General features: G+C 34.3%; 3 protein-coding genes across 5 annotated transcripts; all 3 read left to right on the forward strand.

Moving 5' to 3' along the window:
* Nucleotides 1-2,285: 2,285 nt before the first annotated feature.
* On the forward strand, nucleotides 2,286-9,241 carry LOC124451810 (receptor-type tyrosine-protein phosphatase epsilon-like). Of its 2 annotated transcripts, XM_047002414.1 has the most exons (10): nucleotides 2,286-2,582; nucleotides 4,077-4,218; nucleotides 5,150-5,296; nucleotides 5,854-5,953; nucleotides 6,208-6,284; nucleotides 6,460-6,594; nucleotides 6,728-6,856; nucleotides 7,271-7,428; nucleotides 7,583-7,718; nucleotides 8,455-9,241. In XM_047002414.1, exons 2-10 carry the CDS (start codon nucleotides 4,105-4,107, stop codon nucleotides 8,542-8,544), a joined length of 1,086 nt encoding a protein of 361 aa, XP_046858370.1. In that variant the 5' UTR covers nucleotides 2,286-2,582; nucleotides 4,077-4,104; the 3' UTR covers nucleotides 8,545-9,241. The 2 variants fall into 2 exon arrangements, with proteins under 2 accessions (XP_046858370.1, XP_046858371.1); XM_047002415.1 differs by lacking the exon at nucleotides 2,286-2,582 and having other exon boundaries at nucleotides 4,132-4,218; nucleotides 5,200-5,296.
* Nucleotides 9,242-10,284: 1,043 nt separating this feature from the next.
* LOC124450804 lies at nucleotides 10,285-11,278 on the forward strand. Of its 2 annotated transcripts, none has more exons than XM_047001454.1 (3): nucleotides 10,285-10,645; nucleotides 10,688-10,837; nucleotides 10,961-11,278. In XM_047001454.1, exons 1-3 carry the CDS (start codon nucleotides 10,530-10,532, stop codon nucleotides 11,094-11,096), a joined length of 402 nt encoding a protein of 133 aa, XP_046857410.1. In that variant the 5' UTR covers nucleotides 10,285-10,529; the 3' UTR covers nucleotides 11,097-11,278. The 2 variants fall into 2 exon arrangements, with proteins under 2 accessions (XP_046857410.1, XP_046857411.1); XM_047001455.1 differs by having other exon boundaries at nucleotides 11,048-11,278.
* A 9,115-nt stretch (nucleotides 11,279-20,393) lies between these two features.
* On the forward strand, nucleotides 20,394-23,268 carry LOC124452171. The gene is made up of 3 exons (XM_047002756.1): nucleotides 20,394-20,654; nucleotides 21,137-21,406; nucleotides 22,850-23,268. Exons 1-3 carry the CDS (start codon nucleotides 20,420-20,422, stop codon nucleotides 23,266-23,268), a joined length of 924 nt encoding a protein of 307 aa, XP_046858712.1. The 5' UTR covers nucleotides 20,394-20,419.
* Nucleotides 23,269-24,499: the final 1,231 nt, after the last annotated feature.

Here is a 24,499-nt window from a genome sequence, read left to right on the forward strand (position 1 = left end):
AAAGATTCAATACTCTTCATCAGATAAATCTTCTCTGGCAATTTCACAATATTCTGGTTTGATAACTACACAAAAAATTTGAAATTACAACAACCAATTTGGTTTAATTTGAGAACTACAACAGGAATGACTTGTGGTGCTTAAACAAACAGTTGTAATTTTTACGCTTGAAGTTTCCACTCCTTTCAATATCTCGAAATCATTTCACGCCTCACTGAAACTCGGCTCGCCGGGAACAGCCCCATAGACTCCAAGCAATTGTTGTTTAACGTTTCTACGTTTGTATTTCAGGGCAAAACTGACAATTATTACATCGCAACCCAAGGTATGTAAATGAGGTACTATCGCACGTGCCTTTTCTAGTTCTAAAGGATGTTTTCAATACGAAATGACTGCTTATTCGATAATTTCAAGGTGTACCACATTAGTGTCAAAAGATATGCAGTTACTTATCATTGCGTTGTTGTTAGAGATTATTTATAAGTAAAACCATGTTAGTGAGCTGACTTAGTTATCAAATGTATAAATAAAACCATGTTAGTGAGCTTACGTAGTTATCAAATGTATAAGTAAAACCATGTTAGTAAGCTTACTTAGTTATCAAATGTATAAGTAAAACCATGTTAGTGAGCGCACTTAGTTATCAAAAGTACACAAAAGCCAAGGGAGGTTGAGTAAAACTTGCATTGTAATACTATGTTTGCCAAAATGCTTTAGCCAGTGTTTCACATACTGTCAAGTATTGTGTAAATTAAATGTTTTGTGTTTTGGGAATACTATGTGGTGATTTTATTATTTCATGCCAACATTCGGGATTGTTTATAATACCACAGAATGTGGGATGTACAGAAGGGTCACTCGTATCGGAGCCTTAGATGTTTTGTCCTCGCGCATGTTGTGCCGCGCATAGGCAGCCATTATTCCAGCAAGATATTTAGGGCTTTTCACTTGTTCCCAACCACTAAAATGACCGAACGTCAATTCTTCTTTGAATTATTTCAGATTTCATTGTGAAGAAATGACGTCTTGTAATTGCAGCGGTTGGAAAAAGTGAAAACCGTAAGTATCTTGCTGGAATAATGGCGGCCGTAAGGATGCGGTGCACACCTGAGTGGCTCTTCTGTATAATTTTTATTCTGAGCTAATATTACCAGTACATGCGACTTGTAAAGACGTATTAATTGTAATACAACCTTTAAATTTGAATATTAAATTCTAATTAGGTAAATACGTACATTATTAATTCGTTAAACGAGAACGAAAGAACTTGAGGCGACCATGCATCATTATACTTTTTTCGATTTTTATCAAACTAAATTGACTTACATGCTATAACGAAATTCCTTCTCTTTGTTCTCCTTCTTTCAGGACCCAAATCCAAAACAGTCAACGACTTTTGGAGGATGATATTCGAACACAAGTGTCCAACTATTGTGATGTTGACGACATTAAAAGAAATGGGAAAGGTTTGAACAGTGTGGCCATACATATGCTTTTTTCAGTAGGTTTGGTCTGACGAGTTTAGACTCTTCCACCTGCTTTATTTAGCTTAAATGTTTAGAACAGGGGGGGAGTCATGGTTAAACTCATCCGTCCGAATCTGGCTAAAAACTTGCATACATGGTTACACTTGGTGGGACCATTGTGTCGACATAAATTATTTAATTTACATACCATAAAAGCGCCAACAGTTAGAGAATCAAACTGGCAAATAATAACTACCGAGAACTTTCATTTAATAGAATAAATATTTTCGTGTCATTTTGAATCGTGATAACGAATTAAATGATTCAAATTGTACATACATCGTGCTTTTCCTCTCAGGTGAAATGTGAAAAGTATTGGCCAGATGAATCCAAAATATACGGTACGATCCAGGTGACCATCACCAAGACAAAAGCTTTTGCTGATTACGTCTTGAGGTCTGCAGTAGTGAGTAAGGTAAGTCAGTCTTAGAGCAAACCTCCATGAGGCTGCATGTGTAAGAGGGAATTGTGGTCGGTCGTTTTTCTTTATTATTGATTTACCTGTGTATGCACTAATTAATCAGAAATTTACAAAGACGTCTTTCTTGATACTACTGAAAGACTGGGAGATAAATTGTTATGAAAGAATTTTCCTTCATTTTCAACGGTTACCTTTATTTTGCCGTTGTCCACGTTATCTTTTACCTTGTTCTGCAACAGAAGTATGGTGTGTCGACCTCATTGCTGACAGACCCATATGTAATAAGCTTGGAGTGAACCCTTAGGAATGTATCAATCACAATCTGTGCCGTACTTTGTCAAATAATCTATTCTTTGTTTTCACTTTGAAATTATTGTTAAAGGAATAATGTCGTCGGTCGTTCCACGCGACGAAGGGACAAATCGGACGCTGATGTTTTTTTTATCTTTTACCTTTAAGTTTTAGTGTTTGTTCTTATTGTCATATTATGGTGAGCATCACAAAGTTCAGCAGTTTCATTACATTTCATGGCCGGACTATGGCGTGCTTCGTCATCCAACACAACTATTGACATTCAGGAAGCATTTCAAATCTTATCACAAGACAAAAGCCGGTTTTGCCGTCATCCATTGTAGGTTAGTGATAACATGTGCCAAAACTAGACGTTAATTGAGAGGGGGTGAATAATCATGTATTCGGCTCTGTCCTGCTGATTTCTTCTGAAATTAAAATCGCTAACAAACAAAATCAGTCGGGCAGTGCTAAAGATGAATATTCACCCCCAATTAAAGTACTAGTTTCCGCCCTGCATGTGTAGTAAATCTTAAAATAATCCTCCATTGTAGGTTAGTGATGACATGTGTAGTAAATCTTAACATAATCCTCCATCGTACATTAGTGATAACATGTGTAGTTATTCTTAATATAATCCTCCATTGTTGGTTAGTGATAAGATGTGTAGTTTAAAATACTAGCCTTTCTCCTCGATGCAATAATTTTGGCTATGTTGCCAACAAGAATGGATGCAAGACGATTTTGTATCTGGGCATGCTCGTGTTTGAATTGAATTTTGTTGCTGTGTACGGTTGTCTATTTGTCTTTGCCTTTTGTCAGGAATCTTATATACTTGGCAACCAGTCTAGGATTTAGTTGAGGGAGGACGGTTTAAAATGGTGCAAACCTCTTCTCTCTGGACTATTAATAGTATATTGAAATGCATGCATTAAAAGCTTTCTAATAACATGCATGAACATAGTTTTATTGTTTACGTATTTGCTGACGTGTGAAGTCATAATAATAATGGACTCCGTCGATTTCGACGTATGAGGGTACCACGAAGTGGAACATCCTGGTTACTTACATTATAGTGAAGGCAGCTGAACAGACTACAATCGCTCGTACCCTTCACGCAACCACAACGCTGATATCAGCGTGACACAGTATGACAAGGCTGCAACATTGCAGATGCAGGTACAGTCCATCCGAGGACATAGTTTCTACCAAATTTCCCTCACATGGTTTGGTCAACCTAGGTTTAAAGACACATTGCCAAATGTGCCACGAGCCGGATTGACCCCGCGCGTCTGGCTTACAGCTCACGCCATTAACCATTCATCCACTCGCCCTTAAGACATCATAGTAAGCTACTATTGATAATACTCGAGATCTATTTGTCTGGGAAGTTCAGTGTCGTAGCAGTTCAGTGGTAGTTCAGTGTCGTAGCAGTTCAGTGGTAATTCAGTGTCGTAGCAGTTCAGTGTAAGTTTAGTGTCGTAGCAGAAGTGGAAGTTCAGTGTCGTAGCAGAAGTGGAAGCTCAGTGTCGTAGCAGTTCAGTGGAAGTTCAGTGTCGTAGCAGTTCAGTGGAAGTTCAGTGGAAGTTCAGTGTCGTAGCATTTCCGTGGAAGTTCAGTGTCGTAGCAGTTCAGTGGAAGTTCAGTGTTGGAGCAGAAGTGGAAATTGCCAAAATTTCCGCTTGGTGTGCTTCACCCAGTTTTATAAACACTTGATTTTTGTGTGGGACACGAGCTCGTTTTAGTGGATGGATAATGCATATTTTAGGTCATTGATACGTTACAGGTTGTTATCTCGTTAATACTAGTAAATTTTTCCGTTTGCTTTCTTCCTATAGCGCTGGTGTTGGTCGTACTGGAGTATTTATGGCCATAGATAAAATCCTCGATGATCTTGACGATGATTATGAGACAAATATTGATGTATTTGGCTTTGTGAAAGAGATGAGATCGCGGCGAATAAACATGGTGCAGACAGCGGTATGTCAATAAATATGTAATAAGACATCTCTACGCATACAGTACTTTAGTGGGTATCATTGTGTGTGTGGGGAGAGTGCTTATGTATAAAGGTGCTGCAGACAGCATGTCCTAATTGACCATAACAGTGACATCTCTACTTGAGATGTATTCAAGGTGTTTTTCCATGGGAGAGCAGTGGCAAAACCAGAGGAGAGCATGTTTATTTTTCCTAATTTTGCCAAATTAAGTTCCCTAAAATTTAATGTTTTAGACATAATAATTTGCATGTATGAATATTATCTTCCTTCACACACACATTATCGAGGTGACGCAATGATTTTGAACGCGATCCTAGCTCTTTATGTCTATCTACTGAGTCAAGGTGAGGCAAGGTGGCAAAAAGCAAAACTCAAAATGAAAGATAAGTTAAAAGAAGGTTTAAAAACCCAATCCTATCAAAAAATTTAAAAATTGAATCCAGACCAGCAACTTTCCAACTGTATATCAACTCTCGAAATGCAGATTTTAATCGTCAGTAGCGTAAGTTTTCAAACTTTCAAGATGGCGGCTTGCATTTCTCGTAAATATAGAATTTTGCGGAGTCACATATCTAGTAGATTTGGTTCTATGTCATTGAGCTGTAGACGCCATTAGAGAAAGGGTGCTTTATTGTGATTGAAGAGTTAAAAGATATGCGCTTTAGTTTCCATGTCAATCTTGTAGGTATAATTTATTTCACATAGAATTAACTTCCTCAAATTTACTGGTGGTGTGATCACTGTCCTTATTTGCAAATCTTTTTGACACAAAGATAATGAAGTTCTTAAGATGGCATCTGTGTTTTGAGAAACATCAATTTTTCACACGTTACTTTGTTTGTTTTTAACTATTGCTAGTACCTCATAGTTTATCATTTTGAGTAGAAAGCCATATGTTCTAACCAATCTAGGATCAGTACATGTTTATTTATGACGCCATTATGGCTCATATCCAATGTAGAGTGAATGGAATTGAGGCTATGCAAATCAAGGCCGAGATTGAACATCTATCAAAAAAGCTTGGGAATGGAAGAACTGGATTTGAAGAAATATTTGAGGTAAATAAAATGGCGATGCATAGTTTAAGATTGTACATTAGATGGTTACCTTGCATTATTTTACACTGCTGTATTTTGTTCGGACTTCTTGTTTCAAAATCACATTCCCTCTAATAAGGACGTAGGAGTGGAGTTTATAATTTTCTCAAGGAGTCAAGTTCAACTTAAATCACTCATGATGAAGACCCTTGACTTAAGTATAAATTAAGGACTTAAATTTTAACATTAGATCACTCACTCCTTATGAAGACACTACACCGGAGTATATAAATCTCGAGTTTCAACATCAGATCACTCGTAATAAAGACACTAGAGTGGAGTATGTAATATAAGAACTCAAGTTTGATCTTCAGATCACTCCTGATGAAGACTGTAGACTGGAGTACATAAAGACTCAAGTTTCAACATCAAATCATTCCTAATGAAAACACTAGACCAGAGTGTATAAATACTCTGCTTTTGGCGCTGATTTTTTTTTTTTTTTGAGGAAGACGCTAGACTTTCGTATTTTGAGGAGTTATGCTTCGTCATTTCAAAGTTGATGATTTTCTTAACAGCGTTTACAATCGGTCACAACAGAACTACCTGAAGAAGTTTGTGAAGCTGCACTTTTGAATGACAATAAGAAAAAAAATCGCAATCCTAAAATATATCCAAATATGTTAATATTTACATCAAACGTCGGACGGAGACAAAGTTAAACTTTCATTTGTACTCCGTATTGTATCTTCATTGTTTTGCATCTTGTTGCTTAAAATGTATACGTCCACTTAAGGAACAGCGGTGGATTCATAAAATTGATAAAGAGGTGGCTTCTTTTAATAATATCCTTCCCCCCTTTTCCCCTAATTATCGATCTTTGATTGTCACTGTACCGTCAGCCAGTGCGCGAGAGTTTGTTTTCTTTTTAGGTGAATCTAATCGTCCACCCCTTAGCCACCTGGATCAAATCGAGAATTCCGACTACATTAACGCGTGTTTTGTTGACGTAGGTAGCTTTACGGAACATCTGAGTGAATATTTTTACAGTATTTATTATTGTTCATGGGATATTTTAAAGCCAGTAAGCGAAACTACACGACCACACTGCAGAAAACTATATTCGTATGGTGTTTAACCTATAAAAACTGATATATTTATGAACATGTCGTGCGTTGATTTAGGGTTACCTTGGCAAGAATTATTTTATTGCCACCCAGACACCTTTAAAAGAAACCATTAACGACTTTTGGAGGATGGTTTGTCAATATAAGTCTTGCACCATCGTTATGCTGAATCAACTCAACGAAAACAACCAGGTCTGTGATGAATCGAAAGAAAAGGAATTTTGCATTGATTATATTGTGATTCATTAGGTTTGTAGCTTTCTCGATCTACTGTCTCTAAATTTAATTTTTTTTGGATGACTTGATTTGCTTTGGTATTTATCAGCAATATCCAATGTTTTGGCCTACGCAACGAGCCAGAGCTCAATCGTTTGGTAAAAGTACCGTCCTTTTGGATTCAGTTGTAACAAAAGATGACATTACCGTGAGAAAGTTTATTGTTTCGCCTACGATGGTGAGTTTTTGAGTCAGCATTAAGTTGACAAGAATTTATTTTGGGTTGATTCTTTTAGTTAAAATGGTGTTACATGTATGCATAAGACATAAGTAGCTACATGATGACTGACTGTTTAAGTTTGTATTTCTGATAGAAAACAATATGGACTAGAGTATCTAAAGACCCCACTAGTTTCAAAATAACATCATTCGTCGAGAAGACACCAGACTGGATTATTTAATGACACAGGTTTCAACATGAAATCACTACTAACGAAGGCACTAGAATGGAGTATATGAGAACTGAAGTTTTGACATCAGATCATTCTTGATTAAGACACTTGACTGGAGTGTAATAAGGACCCAACTTTTTAACATTTCCAATATTTTAAGACTAAATTATTTATTAGATTTCCTATTTTTTGTTTCTTAGGACATTAAAAATGGTCGTATGGTCCGCATGATTCACTACGTATCGTGGCCGGCTCATGACGTTCCTAAAGATGTTCACAGTATGGTGGAAATTTTATCTGAAGTTGAAGATTCACAAAGAGCTGCTGATGTAAAGGGACTTGTTATTGTTGTGTGCAGGTAAACACGTGTCACTGGAATATTAGCAGTTGATCAGCCCTGTTTCTTTGCTCTGTTTCGTTAAAATTCAGCGGTTTAAGTTCTGTGTGAAGATCTCTACAAGAAATTTGCTACAAACTCAAAAGTACCTATAATTTTATTTTTTCGCATCCAGTGATGGAGCAGGTCGATCTGGAACCTATATTGCTATCTCAAATCTTGTCGACCGAGTCAAAATTGTCCAAGCGATGGATGCGTTCCAATGTATCAAGCTGATCCGGAATAGACGCCCGCAGTTCGTCGAAACGGCGGTAAGCTTGTCTTTCTAATTCTCATGAAGCCCCAATTGCACCAGCACCGAGCGCTATTCTCATTTATGAACTATGCAACCTCTACTAAATAGACCTTAAAAAATTCGTTGTTTTGACTTTATATTTATCAACACTTTAAAACATTTACAATCATCATATGTTGTATGGATATTGCCGGATTCAACTTTATAATTCGTGCTTGTATACGAACTTTGCTCTCAGTATCGTAGCCTAACTGCATGTTTGGTCCTGCTATGTAGGTCGTCTATGTAGATCATCAGCATTATTTATTTCTTTAGAAATCTGTTGTGTAATAGTTAGTCAAAATTATTTACATATCAATACATATTTGCCTGCTGGCTACGCTAATGGCTGCTCGGCTGTTTTCGTTGCTGATTTTAGTTTGCTTTTTGAGAGTGGAAGTTTTTAGTTTGATAATAAACTGATGCCCGGATGGATAGGTGCCGACCTCCCCCCTGATATTTATTTTACTGAAGGTCTTTATGAGTTTTGATAGTTTTAGTGAAATAGAACAGCGCGTAATTTATGTAAATAGCATATTCCAGTGTCCTAGAATTCTGCCGGCGTCACTGTCTGATGGCCGTTTGTCAAACGTGGACAATATTTTCTAAACAGAATGTTTCTTGAAACTTACACATTGAATTTTGCTTAGCTCGACTAACCTTGGTGATGTACTTAGTTTTTTGATTATTTCTATAACATTTTTATCATTTAGGATCATTTCAAACTCTGCTACCATGCAGTGAACTGCGTATTGGAGTTGTTCGACGACTACTCAAATTTCTCGGAAATAGGTGGAAGTTGAATTTTTATACTGTACAAATTTCTGGAAAATTATTTTTAGATGGTTGCTGGAATGTTACATGTTCTGCAATTTTGTCTTCCATGAAAGAATAGAATTCAACATAAAAAACATTCAAATATTTACTTTAGTTTTAACGAGGAGAGCCAGGTTAAGTATCGTTATATGTTTGTAGATGTAGATCGTCCAGCCTGGTAAAATCCTGAAAAAGACTGTTGGTGTTAATGATGACTTACGTTTCGCAACGTTGACTGTAAAGATGACTACCGCTAAGGTTATCGAAACGTAAGTTAAATTCAACACCAGCAGTCCTTCTCAGGACTCTACTAAACTGGACAATTTACATGTGTAAACATGTAGAGTCCAGGTTGTTAGGAACCTGATGAGAATGAATATTTCTGAGTAGGATTTAAAAATAATATGGAACATAACATAAAATTATTAGGTTTAGCAGTGACGTAGCAAGTTTGGTCGTGTCTTAATACATAATTTTTTTTGTGTTCACTTACTGTAAAAACAATAGATTTCTAAAGAAATGAACAATGATAATGATTTAAAATTTACATAGCACGACCAAATTTGAGGGCTGACTACGAATTTTGTCAATATTTTAAATAGTACAACATCAGTAATATTTGTATTTGAATTTATTAAATTGAGTACTAAGAACAAAAGTAATAAACAAATTTCCTCCTCTGAACGATAGTGTAAAGAGTAAAACACTTCAAAGGACATTTTACAACAAAAATCCAAATTTTGAAATGAAAGCGAGATTTGACAACTACATGTCAGTATTTTCCATCTAAAGATGACATGGGATGACCTAAGGTGGAAATACATGCTGTAACATATTCACACAGATTTCTTTTTACCTCACAAGGAACTTTTCTTTTTTCTAACACTTCAATATACAAGTATTCCAGTTTACATCACAGTTTGGGGAATCCAGGATTATGGCAACCACAATTAAGCGAATCATGGTTGGATCAAGTGGACCTTCAAACTCTCGAAGATGTAAACGAGCAGTGTTCAAGCTTTGCTTCTTTTTCATGATTTGAATATTCGTTCTAAAGTTTTGTATGAAATGTTTGACTACAAAATTCACCCGTCAAAAACCAATCTACCCATGCTGACTGTATTTGTCTACCCTTTGCTCTGTTTTATAGTTAACCGTATGTTTTTGGAAGTCGTAAAGAAAACTCAAATTTCTTTAAAAAACGATATTGCGTTTCTCCCTTAATGGTTAAATCTTAGATTTTATTTATTTGGATTCGCATTGCTCCAGATATAGACACTTTGAATTTCGAGAAATGCTTGCTGTACTAAGTTTCCGATTGTTTCTCTATATTTATTTGTTTATATATATATATATAGTTTAGTAAATTAATTTTCTATAAATGTTGCTACTCGGGGAGTCTGGGTTTCATTCCAAAGCAATCTTCAGGCAATGTACCGTTTTCTAACGTTTAATACTGTTTGTTAAAAATGCTACCTTGCAGGAAAACCTTGAAGTGGCATTAGAAGTTCACAATGTATGCCAGGAAATATTTGAAATAGATAACAATATAAATGAAGTTGATTCAGAGGAAAAGGATAATATGGATGTGGTTTGTAATACCTGAGTATGCCGTTGAAATAATTAAATTAATTTTTTAAAATGTTATTTCTAAAGTAATTATATTTTGGTCTTTTTTAGGTTGATGAAGAAGAATCTGTTAACGAACAAGGAAGAGGGAGAGAAATCTCACCTGTCATATGAAAACTGCGTAGCTGAATTAAACAAAATGGCTGAATTAAACATATTCACTAACAAATCTTGTTGCTTGGCATAACCCTAGACTTCAGTCATGGCTGTCTGACAAGAGCATGAAACTTTATTCAGTAAAATACATATCACCTATTTCACAAAACGAGTTTATTAGCCATTGACAGAAGATATAAGGAATCACATCGTAAAAGATATCGTTTCATCTGAAATACACTCAGTCATGGCCGACACGTCTCCTAACAATTCAAATAAGGACCGCCTCGTAGTGGCAGTGCAATACGTTGACGAAAACAACGTGCCAAACGAGAGAATACTGGAGATGAAAGAAGCAAGGAATAAAACATGTGAAGGCCAAGCAAAAGAGATTCTTGATTCCCTTAAATCACGATTACCTATTTGTCACGATGGGTTAGTGTATCAGTCTTACGACTACACAGCTTCATTGTCTGGGACTTTTAATGGAGTTCAACAACATTTGCAGGAAATAGTTGGACGCAACATTTCATACATCCCATGTCAAGGCCATAGGTAGGTGTCAAATGCACAGTATTAAACATTGCTGTACAAATTACTTAGGCATTAACTATATCTTTTTAAGTATTTTAAAGACTAGTCTCTGCGTTCAATAATTTTTCAATTTTATGTTTTTAGATCAAACACATTCAACGAGCATTGCTCAAAGGCCTCTACATTGGTTGAGATGTATAGCTTGCTCGAAGAGCTGTATGTTTTTTTCAGTAGAAGTTGTAAACGGTTTTATGTTGCAAGAACATATGGAAAAAATTGAAAATGCTCTTAAATTGCGCAATCTCTCAAAGACGAGATGGGTGTGTTAGAAGTGAACAATTGAAGCAGTATGGAGATCTTTTGAAGCCATACGAAATGCCTTAGCGGACATAGCAAAAATTGACAACAACTCATTAACCAGAACCAAAGCAAACTCGCTCTGTAAGAAAATGGTCAAGTTTGAGTTTGTTTTTGCAGTTATGTTCATAAAGTTTATCATGAGAAAGACCAAGATCCTGACAGTACAGATGCAGAAGCCAGAGCTCAATATCCTTTATGGTCTTCAACTGATTGATGAAACTCTTAGATCACTGGAAAGAATACGGAACACTGATTCCGAATTGAATGATCAAATAGATGCAAGTGGTGAGTTTGCAAAGACTCTAGGCTCCAATCCCGAGGAAGCGTTTGCTAGAAAGAGTAATAAAAGATCAAGCAGACGTTTGGATGACAACCCTGAGACTTTGGCAATTATGTCACTAAAAACATATTATCGAAAATGCATAATTGAGGTCCTCGTTTCGCTCATCAGAGAATATAGAGATAACATAAAAAGTTGTTTGCAAGAGATAAAGCCCTTAGCTTTTTATCCTTCAGCCTCCACTGACTAAACCAAATTTTGAACAAGTTGAGAAGCTCACCGAACCTTTTCCTCCCTCAATTAGCGTAGATTGTATGTCACTGTATGCAGATCTTAAGATTTTTGTTGACTTTGTAAATGAGACAGAAGAAGAATGTAAGACAGTCCACGACGCTAGAAATATTCCAAAACGTTTATAAATGCTACAAACTTCTGTTTACTGCTGCAGTAAGTGTGGCTGATATTGAAAGATCATTCAGCAAAATGAAAATTGTAAAGAACGTTTTGCGCTCAACAATGAAATGTGAAAGGCTGGAAGAACTCATTGTCCTCTTAACCGAGAAGGATTTAACAGATACAATTCAACTGGATGTAGTACTAAAATCTTGGGCATCCAGAAAAAACCGTAAACTCAGAATAAAATTTAAGTAAAAAGCAACACCTCAAGATTACGTTGAGATGATTCTCCCTTAAGACTCTTGATATGAGAACAAATATACATTGTTTATATTTCAAAAACAGGTTTATATGTGTAATAATGTATGTGTTAGAAACCTAATCTTCAATAAGGTGTACTAATAAACCACGCATGCAATAATAGAAATGATTATAATTTGCTAGCCAAAATGATTTAAGGGGTTTTTGTGGCATTGCTCTTTGCAGGGCAAATTTTCTCCACACGTTGCGGACAAAACTTAAATCGATTCGACAAAATGCAACAATACTTGTACTCGTTGTTGTGTTGAGGAGAAAAAATATCTTTTGTAGCGATTTAAAATGTATAGTTAAATATGTCTACTTAAAGGTAAAATGAACGGCTGTTTTACTGTACTGAAAAAATAAACGACTGTGTACTTGTCTAACAAAAACAACATTTATATGACAGAGGTACTGCTTTATTAGAAAAAAGATAATTGGCCTACGTGTTCTTTGAAAGTGCATCAATATAAGGTACTAAGAGTAATATTCCTAATAGGTTAAGACACTCAACTGATTTGGATACACTAGCTTCAAAGCATTAACGCAGCATTGTCTCTCGTTCATTGCTCATCTGTTAAGTTACAACAGCAAAGCAATATGACAGTACGGCTAAAAATAGTAATACATATGCAGTTATTAACAAATAGATAACATTTAACCGTTGTCTATACAGTTATAGATACACGTGTATGACGTCAATTTTGATAAAAACTAAAAAAGTGACCACGAGCCGCCGGAGCGAGTTGTTGAAATTTTGTTATCGAAGACAAAGCTCAAATTATTGTTTGAAAGCAGAGTTTTTCTTTTCTTTTTGCTCAACTACGTTAACTGCCTCAACTAGATCTTTGTGAATATCTTATTTTCCCATTCAGGGAGGTATTGCGATAAATTTTCAAATATATCCGCCATTTGTTTGTTTTTATAAACATGAAATTTTCTGTGACGTCAATTCCGTGCTTATGTCCTCTGATAGATCATAGCTGTCGACCAATGAAATTGCTCAAATTCTTCTGGTTATTATATAATATAATATTGTCTGAAGTTATTGCATGTCTATTTGGGTTTACGGAAGATTTTCGATTCAATGTGAATAGTTTGCAAATTTTGTTGCCAAATGAGTGTCACTTTCTATTTGTTCTTTTTTTGTTGACAACCAGTCAAAGATAACTCCATTTTGTTTAGAGCATGTGGATGCACCACAATCATTGTAAACGGTACTGCCATTCAAAAGCTATGTCCCTTATTTACAATGCAAATTTCATCCAGCATGGGGGCAATTCCATAGTTCTCTTCCAGGGGATGGTTGAAACCCACCAATCGCTTTCTTTGTTTAATAATAATATGAAAATCGTTGAAGTCTTTTGTTCTTAAATCTTTCTTGTTAAGGTGAACGTAACAGATCAATTCAAACACTACGAAATATTAATTTTATATTGCTTGTATTTAATTCTTTTTATTATACGTAAACACATGCTTTCAAAGATATTAGTGATTAAATGTGTTGCAAGTCGAGGCGAAAAGTTCGGCGCAGTCCGACGGTCTTTTAATACACCTTCCCAAGGCTTAAGAGAACATTTAATCATCAATATCCCTGAAAGCATGTGTTTACTTTTTAATAACATGGTTGCAGAATCAATAATCAATGCACGAAACTCTTCCGTTTGACAATAATGAATTCAATTTTGAGCTCACTTTTTTGAATATTGACAACCATCGATGGTATTTGAAGCGCACATTGTTCATGGTCAGTCATGGAATAAACAAATTCATCCAGCTATTTAATTGTGAATTCTGTTTTTAAATTGGTTTAGTGAAGCTATGTATTATTTGCTTTGCAAATACATACTGTAGTTTGATTATTATTGAAGTTATTGATGGTTGATCACTGGTTTCCCAAGTTAGCTTGTGACGAGAAAGTTTCTGACTCGAGGGAAAGACGATTTCTTTTAACACTCAACGACATAAATAGTGAGGCAATAAGCTTGTATAACACAAGTTTTGCGATTTTGAGTGATCGAGCAGGAGGACTTTCGACTTGGTAAGCTTGCCCTCAAAGTATTGTGGTTTCAAAGGCTAAAGACATCAACTATTAAACTTTTTCATCGAGAAGAATTGACAATGATTAAGTCGTGGATAAAATGAAGATGAAGCTTAAGCAATTTTTACATGACGAAATAAAAATTTGAAACTACTAAAGTGGATGGGCTGCATGTTTACGTCACGTCTGCCATATTGGTGGTCAAACACAACAAAATTTATCAAAGCCATTGTTTGCACAGTCCGATGAGGGTGGGTCAATTTTTTTCATAATTCCGTGGAAATTGGTTTCAATTCAGGATAGGGGTATTGTTTTACTATTGATGAGGAATATTTAGTCTAAACGTCCCTAATGAATATTATGATGAGGAAATACGTCAGTAAACGTCCTTGTGATAGCAAGAGGCCACCATGTTATTATATAGTTAAATGCTGTTAACGACTTTATATTGAGAATGACCATATACAGTCTCTCAGATCTATAACAATTCAAACCTGCGTTTCATTACAGGTAATTTTACAAATAAATGGAAACAAATTTCTTAAAGCAAATAACCAGAGTTTTGAAAACAAGAAGAAAACAGAAGTGAATGCCAACTTTTCCAAAACAGCAAAGGCAAAAAAGTAAAGAAAGCTTTGTCTAAGTTTAAATAATGCTTAATAATAAACATTTTCTTAACTTTGCTTACTCGCTCTCCAGCCTGCGCGGTGTGTACATCAAGAAATATCTAATCCGATAGTTCTCTTTAAAGAATTCGCCATTGCTTAGTAAGGGACTTATAATACAACTAACTTTAATAGGGTTTTTCGAAATTTATGTGTTTCTACATGCTTTTCCCTCCACCTGTTCACATCAGAACGTAGACTTAAGAACTACACTTTACAGGTAATTAACATATTTAATTTACGAAAAGAATTGTGAAAATTGCGTAAATTAAAATGATCCTTGCTCGTTGTAGTATACTTTGAAAATATCTCACCAATTGGCTGTCCAATGCATAAACTAGAAGTTTGTTATACACCAAATTAAAGTTAATATTGAAATATTAAGTTGTTCTTAATTCTTTACCGCTGAACGCAATCACTTAAACCATTATTCATTCATAAGTCATTATTCTTGGATGCATTATTTTTTTGCCATTTCTCAATGTATTTGTGCTACTGTCGTCTTGTGAACAGACACTTGTAAGCAATAAAAGCTGGTTTCATGTTGAAAATTTTACTGTTTATTTCGGTTCGACACAAATTGGTGTAATTAGGGTTAAATTTTTTACTAATGACTGCTAGCAAAATAAATTTAGTGTCGCCAAAGTTGATATTTAAGAACTTAAAATACGCTATGGGAACAATATCATTTTTTGTCATTTAGCACTTGAAGTCATTAACCTGTTTTGCCGTGTTCATAAACTTTAGATGCATTAATTTTGCTTCGGCGCTTTGTCTAAACAGAGGTAAAATATAAAAAACGTATCTTCTATAACATCGCTTCGTCAACCAATGTATTTATCTTAATTTTTCTCTGTTTCCAAATTTTCTAACACATTTAAAGTATTATTGTTGATTCGTAAAGGGTAGGATTTGAGGCAAAAAAAAATTCAATAAAATGTTAAATAATTGTGGCAGTCGGCATAAGTGCATGTTTATATATTCTCACTACACGCTACTCCACACTGGACGAAACAGCTTTGGCAAGCAGTTACAAGTAAAACTTTGGGAAAACCATAACTCTATTGCTTGTCATACTTGTACTAATCTTTATTTTCTCTGTTTGTTTAAGGTGTATTTCTGCAGTTGCCTTATTGTGTGCGTTTTTCAAACAAAGACGTGAAGACAATAAAAGAACAAAAGGTATGATGTAATAAATTTCATTGTCTACAGTTGATGGTAAAACGAATGTTTATTTATCCTCGATTCTATGTTAGCATTTAATATACAGCAGATTTTTTCTTTGACCGAGGTTAGCAGTTTACATGATGCCGGCTTGCCCTCGAAGTATTTTGGTTTAAAAGGATGAAGACATCAACTATTAAACTTTTTCATAAATCAGAATTGACAATGATTAAGCCGTGGATAAAATGAAGATGCAAACTGAAGCAATTTTTACATGACGAAATCAAAATTTGAAAATAATAAAATGTGCATGGCCTGCATGTTTACGTCGCGGTCGCCATGTTTATGGTCAAATACAAAAAAATATTTTATTAAAGCCATTGTTTACACAGGCCGATGAGGGTGGGTCAATTTTTTTCATAATTCCGTGGAAATTGGTTGCAATCCAGGAATAGGGGTATTGTTTTATTATTGATGAAAATATTTATTCTAAAGTCCCTATTGAACGTACTGATGAGGAATACTTAGTCTAAACGTCCCTAATGAATGTACTGATGAGGAATACTTAGTCTAAGCGTCCCTAATGAAATTTTGATGAGGAAATATGTCAGTAAACGTCCCTGTGATAACAAGAGGCCACCATGTTATTACATAGTTAAATGCTGTTAATCACTTAATGTTGACAATGATCATATACAGTCTCTCAGAACTATAGCAATTCAAACCAGCGTTTCATTACATGTAGTTTTACAAATAAATGGAAACAAATTTCAAAATCGTGCCCAAAGATTTGCCAGGCGGAAAGCGAGTTTTCAATATGAACATAATAGCCCAACAAAAAACTTTTGAAAAAGCCATCACAATAATAAAATAGTGAAGGATTTATTAATAACGTTTCGTCTTTAACTTAAGACATCTTCAGATTATTTGAGCATTGCAGAGTCGAGTGATGCCTTTCCTCATATCAACGTTCGCTTTGTTTTTCGTTCTTCCATGCGTCTCTCCTCTTTCTTTCCTTTTAAAGATAGGGTTCCCAAGCTCTTGCGATCTGGTGTTGTATACTCATTTAAGTGTCGATGCTGCTCTGCATCGTATGTGGGTCAAACCACGCGTCATTTACACACCAGAATATCAGAACACTTGGGAATCTCTCCCTTAAGAGGGAAACCTTCCTTATGTCCACCACCATCTGCAGTTCTTTCTCATATAAGAAATGCATCTCCCTCTGCCGATTTTAATGACTTCTCAATTCTCTCTTCCTCCTCCGACAATTATGACCTTATGATTCATGAAAGCCTTCTTATATCCAAACTTAAACCCTCTCCTAACACCCAAGGCAACTCAATCCCCCATCACCTTCTTTAATATACCTCACATGTAATTTAACACCCTGTAATATATGCTTGTATCTAAAACCTCGTGTATATAAATTAACTCAATAATCTGAAGATGTCGTTAAAGACAAAACGTTATTAATAAATCCTTCCCTATTTTATTATTGTGATGGCTTTTTTAAAAATCTTATGTTGGGCTATTATGTCAATATTGAAACAAATTTCTTAAAGCAAATAACTAGAGTTCTGAAAACAAGAAGAAAACAGACGTGAATGCCAACTTTTCCAAAACAGGGAGGACAAAAAAGTAAAGAAAGCTTTGTCTTAGTTTAAATAGTGCTATATAATAAACATTTTCTTAACTTTGTTTACTCGCTCTATAGCCTACGCAGTCTGTACATAAAGAAATATCTAATCCGATATTTCTCTTTAAAGAATTCGCGATTGCTTAGTAAGGGCCTTACAATACAACTAACTTTAGTACGGTTTTTCGAAATTTATGTGTTTCTACATGCTTTTCCTTCGACCTGTTCACATCAGAACGTAGACTTAAGAACAATAATTTACAGCTAATTAACATAGCTAATTTACGAAGAAAATTGTAAAAATTGCCTGAATTAAAATGATTCTTGCTCGTTGTAGTATGCTTTGATAATATCCCACAAATTGCGTGTCCAATGCATAAATTAGAAGTTTGTTATATACCAAATAAAAATTAATATTGAAATATTAAATTGTTGTTCTTAATTTTTAACCGCTGAACCCAACACTTAAACCATTCTTCATTCATAAGTCATTATTCTTGGATGCATTATTTTTTTTGCCATTTCTCAATGTATTTGTGCTGCTGTCGTCTTGTGAACAGACACTTGTAAGCAATAAATAAAAGCTGGTTTCATTTTGTAAATTTTACTGTATAGTTCGGTTCGACACAAATAGGTCTATATAGGGTTAAAATTTTTCACTAATAACTGTTAGCAGAAATAAATTTAGTGTTGCCAAAGTTGATATTTAAGAACTTAAAATACGCTTTGGGAACAATATCATTTTTTGTCATTTAGCACTTGAAGTCATTAACCTGTTTTGCCGTGTTCACCCACTTTAGATGCATTAATTTTACTTCGGCGCTTCGTATAAACAGAGGTAAAATACACAAAACTTAACTTCTATAACATTGTATCGTCAACCAATGTATGTATCTTAATTTTTCTCTGTTTCCAAATTTTCTGACACATTTAAAGTATTATTGTCGACTCGTATAGGGTAGGATATGAGGCAAAACAAAATTCAATAAAATGTTAAATATTTGTGGCAGTCGGCAAAAGTGCATGCTTATATATTCTCAATACACGTCACTGCACACTGGAGGAAACAGTTTGGCCAGCAGTTACAAGTAAAACTTTGAGAAAACCACAACTCTATTGTTTACCATACTTGTACTAATCTTCATTTTCTCTGTTTGTTTAAGGTGTCTTTCTGCAGTCGCCTTATTGTGTCCTTTTTTCAATTATAAAAAGAACAAAGGTAAGATGTGATGTAGTTGATAGTAAAACAGAAGTTTCTTTATCTTCGATGCTATGTTAACATTTAATACTGCAAATTTTTTCTTCGATTGAGTTTGGAAAATAAGTGTTGCTACAAACACAGCACATTTTCCGCCCCCAATGATTTGATTCTTATAGTAAATGGAGAGAATTTCTCATTTACCACAATACCTCCATGCTTGATGTAAGATTCAAGACAGGTTATTACATTCATATTTTGACTCATATATTATCATATTTTTCGCTCAAATCTCTCAACTACATCAAAAACAAGCCTATTCCACTGTTCTATAAATAATTTTGTTCTTAATCAGAACCTGCGAAAAATTAAAATAAAATAAGCTTGAGATTTTCAATTCTTATGGAGTATTCATTGTCAGCAAGTACTCCACGAATAAATGAAAACAAAGCAATAACGAGAAGCTTGAAAAAATGTAAAAAGTTGCAAAATATTTCCACGATTTTCTGTGATATTTCTGTTAATTTTAATAAAATAAATCAAGCAATCTCAAGATAACGCTAAAACCCAAAACTACTTAGCGCCCTTAATATCGACGTTTGTTTACTTCGTGAGCTCTTCCTCCACAATAGAAAAAAAGCTCCGCGGTGCATGTAATGTAAAAATCTAACTTTCTTTTAAACATTATTTTCGGTCATTATCTTTTGAAATTTTTAATTTATTTAGTTAATTTTTCAACTGAAACTTTTTGAATTTGTAAACTGAGGAATTTGTTATAGCTGCTAGTGTGTTTAATTCGATGAATTAAAAGATTCGAATGAAAATCCAATACGGGTATAACTATAGAGACAATACGGCTAGAGCTATACAGCTATAGAGGCTGCGTTACAAGAAGTTGTAAAGTACTTTATGATTTCACAGGTTTCTTACATGTTTCATGGCATAGCGGGAAATTGAAATGAAATAGCTAATGGGAAGCTCTGCATGAAAAATTGTTATTTTCATATTTAGAAAAAGAATTTTAACATCGTCCGGGGTTCTTAATCTATTGAATTTAAAATAAATGATCTGCATTGATTTTAATTTCATCTCCCTTTCTTCGCTTCCTTTAGCGCTATCCAATAAAAATAATTTTTGTCATCGTTCAATAAATCTCTTGAAACACAAGAGGTTGAAATTTAGACTGAACCGAGTAAGAACAATAAAGCATAAACTGAAAGATAACCAAGTTTCATTATTTTAAATAATTATAACCACCTACCTGTATAACAGCTACAGTGGCTACCATTATGAGAGCCATTATGCAGCCATATGAGACTAACTCAATCCATTTCTGAACAGTTTTTCTCGCTACACAATTTTGCTGACATGAATTTTTTAGATAATGTTCATATATTGCTCAAAATTACGTTTTGATCGTGATCTGCTTGCATTACAGATGTGATTGTGACGTAGTCATTGTCGATCTAAATATAAATTTAAAGTCTTCTGTGATAACGTACATACATCCAACAATCAATTATAATTTAGAATCTTACTGTATATCCTTGGATCTAAACAATGATGAGTTTCATGATATGGTGGTTATTGTGGCTGTCATTCCGTCAAGGATTCACAATGAAAATGGGTTGGAATGAAGAACTTGAGTTTTGTGAGGAAGAATGGAAGAAATTTGTCGCGGACAAAATTGAAATCGATTCGAAATGCAACAATACTCGTACACGTTGTTTTGTTGAGGAGAAGAAATATCTTTTGGAGCGATTTAAAATGTTTAGTGAAACATGTTCACTTGAAGGTAAAGTAAACAACAGTTTAGTTTACAGTAAGTACAGAACATCAACTGGCCATGTACTTGGCAAACAATCACAACACTTATATTACTTGATACTGTTTAATTTAAATAACGCTAATTGAAACCGTGCTCTTAGAAAGTGCATTAAAGTAAGGTACCTAAAGTAAATGGTTTAAACTCATAAGGAACATGTTAAAGTACTCAACTGACTTGGATACACTAGCTTCACAGCATTGGCGCAGCATGATTTCTCATTCATTGTTCATCTGTCTAGTTACAAAAGCAAAGTCATATGACGGTATAGTCAAAAATAGTAATATATTCAGTTATATTATATAGTCTGTATAGTTATTGTCTATTTGGAATTAACGAAGACTTTCGATTCAATGTGAATAGTTTGTAACATTTTGTGGCCAAATGAGTGCCACTTTCTATTTGTTCTTTTTCTCTGGACAACTAGTTGAAGATAACTTAATTTTTGTTAGGTACGTGTGGATGCAGCCCGATTATTTTGAACTTTACTGCTAGGCTATTCCCCAAAGATTATTATTTTGCATTCGCAAAATGGAAAGAACCAGAAGACTTCACGTGTTCACATAAGTTTATAAATGAAACAATAGAAAAGTCATATCTTAAACCTTTTGGAAGATTTTGGCTTGGCCAACACAATATCCCTTACAAGTATGTTTTATACGGTGGAAAAACTCACACTTGTTATGTTGTCATCAACGTGAACCTAAGACATTTATATCGAGGTACGTGCAAGGGCAGTTAATCTTAGTTTCTCCTGTGTCAGTTTAATTTATAGTGCACTATTGTGATTATAGTGCTTCAAATTAAACTTTGGTCAAATCCATACGACACTTTGACCTAGATTTAATTCATCATGAACATCTACACTTATGGGAAATTTCTTTGCAATTGCCAAAGTAATAGAATACATGCCCAGAACAGCCAAACATGTTTAATTCGTCATACATTTATTATAATGTAAACCTGTAAAAGGGCAAAAGCTCAATTCAAGAGCGTGTCTTGGTTATTTTTGCGTTTATTGATTTTATTCAGTAACGATCACGTTGGAAGATTTTGGTTGTTTGCTAAAAGGGTGAGGGTTAGGGTTACGGTGTTCATATTTTGATTTATGCTAGTTAAGCCTTATTATTGCAACACAACGGTGATGCAATCTCGATTGTGACTCGCTAAGATCATTTAGATACTTGTCATAATATTATCACCTTCAAAGCATTGAAATTTATCCGTAGGTGACGTAATTTTCTTTATGAGACAACTGTAAATACAAGAAGTATTTTGGTGTACACCAAAAAAGTGTACAGCTTACAGAGTTCACAATTCAGTTTTACATTGAATTATTTATTCCTTGTCGTCATGTTTCTATAGTACTGATCTAAATCATCAACTTTCTGGGCACAAATTTGTATTCAGTGTTCAGATAAACTTCCTTTTCATCAAAAACGAAAGATATGGGAGTTTATGCAGTTTAAGCTTCACAGAGGAGTTGGCAAAGTTAAAAAACCAGCTTTCAGCCAACAATCTTAAAAAATTTCAAAAGAAACAGATTCCATAGGTGGCCTGACAAATCACTACAATTGTGTAAACAAACGATAACTCTCCCCCTTCCGTTGTAACAGACCGTGTGCCGTAAAATTTGTATTAATTGATTTTTTACACTTTTCAACTTGTTTGTAATATTTTTCAGTCTCCATGCCATTGAACTAAAATACATCAAACGCTACCTCAAGCAAATAATTAAAACCCTATCTTACACCACACACCCGACATTTTACCCAAAAACGCGTGTTTAGTGTTTCGAGATTCTCTCGCGTAGTAAAAATTGATGACTACGCACGGGTGTCTGGGGTAAACTTACGGCTTCAAAAAATTATTGGGGTTTTGTATTACAGGTAGCGCTCCATGTTTTTTAGTTCAATTCTCCAGGCTGGATGCCTTAAATTGTTGAATACGTCATAATTTTTAAAATGACTCTAAACAGCAATCGGCTTATTTAATTCTTTAGAAAGGTTAAATTTCAAAATGCCTTTTTTTGGAGTGTTTTTTCCTATATTGATAAAATTCAGTATGCTAAATTATTTTTGATAAAATCAGTATTTCTGATATATATATTTTGTAGAGTTTTATATTTTCAATCATTTTTATCATGTATCATTGTCCTTTTTCAGATACAAATGGATTTTTCATAAAAAATGTTCAGTCAGGAATGTGTGTTACTTCATTTGTATCTGGAACAATCTATAAAATGCGCATTTCACTTGTGTTTACAATGGATTGTTTTGACAGGAGAGTTAATTTAAAATTTTTACAATCTGGCTCAATCTTGGAGCTGTATACCAATACTTGTCTTGTGAGACATGGCAACGGAGTTCGTTTGGTGTTACCTTATCGTAATTTTATTGAAGAATGCAGAGCCATCAATGCCATAACTCAAACGACTTGGGGTGGTCTATTCTATTCACGCTATAATAAATGCATAGTAGCTACAGGAAGTCATTTCAACTATTTCGACGTGGGACTGGCCAATTGTAAAAAAGAAGAAAATCAGCGATTCAATTTTGGCAAGTTAGAATATTCATCCAGTTAGCGTATATATATTTAAACTCTAATTAAAAGCCACTGCAAGGCCACAGATATAGGAATGGCGCCCGTGAAGTCACTGCCATCACACACTATATTTTTATCAAATCAATTTTTATTTTTTATGAATTTAAAGATAAGCTTGTAAAAGTTTGTATTTACTTTTTTTGTGTGTGTCTTTAATAGGCTCAGTAACATGTGCTGGAAAAAATATATCGGACGTTAGTTGTTCTAATAATCAATATATGGTGATAAAAGTTGCAGAATATCGTGGATTGAAAAAAGGAAGCATTTGTGGCTCAAGTTTTGATTACAATTGTAGTGTCGATGTAACATGTGACCTTAAAAATTACTGTGATGGTGAAAGAAAATGTAATATAACTGTTGATGATAATCACTTTCCTTCAAATATTTGTCCTGGTTTGAAGAAATATCTTTACTTTGAATATGAATGTAACTACACAAGTATGCCATACAAAGAAATTTGCAATCGTAAGTATTATATGGGCAGATTATATTTTGCTTATGATTTAAGCGCTTCGAGACAAGTTTTGACCTAAATACGCAATGGTATGGTGTTTATTTTTAAACTATGTACGTTATCAATTTGAAAAAATTGAAACAAATTTGAATTTTTGTAGGGTGTCTTCACCAGGCGTGGTTTGTTTATGCAGTTTTATCTCGTATGGTTTAATTTTGTGTTTTTATATATTGTGACATTTAAACTTGTGTTTTCAATATTTTGCTTAAGTTTAAAGGTTTGGACAATTTTCTCTTTTTAGTTTGTTAATGCAAATATTGTTCATAGAAACATCACTTATTCCAGTCAATTTGATTAATCAAATGTATTTCTTTTTTAAAATCTTTTGGCCATTCTATGTAGGCCAAAAGTGACATTTACAATTGCATTTGTATTCATATTTTCATGACTTCACACTACAGAATTTTTACATATACTGTATATATATACAAAGATAGATTCATTACAATTCCTATGAATTGGGAAGCTAAACGCAGCGCTCACCTATAAAAAACGGTATTTGTTCTGGTTTCATTAATGATTCACATAATCACTTAGACACATTTTGTTGTGATTCGTGTTTACAACATAAGAGAAAAGTTCTCAGTTCAACTTATTTGCCTGTAGTTCATTGTCAACTTAAAGATTAAAATCAAAACAGTGCTTACCAACTTTAAGTGTAAATCTATAAGATACTGTGTCCATCAGAATGTGGAAA

Source organism: Xenia sp. Carnegie-2017, unplaced genomic scaffold (genome assembly GCF_021976095.1).
Source record: "Xenia sp. Carnegie-2017 unplaced genomic scaffold, XeniaSp_v1 HiC_scaffold_24, whole genome shotgun sequence".
NCBI lineage: Eukaryota > Metazoa > Cnidaria > Anthozoa > Malacalcyonacea > Xeniidae > Xenia > Xenia sp. Carnegie-2017.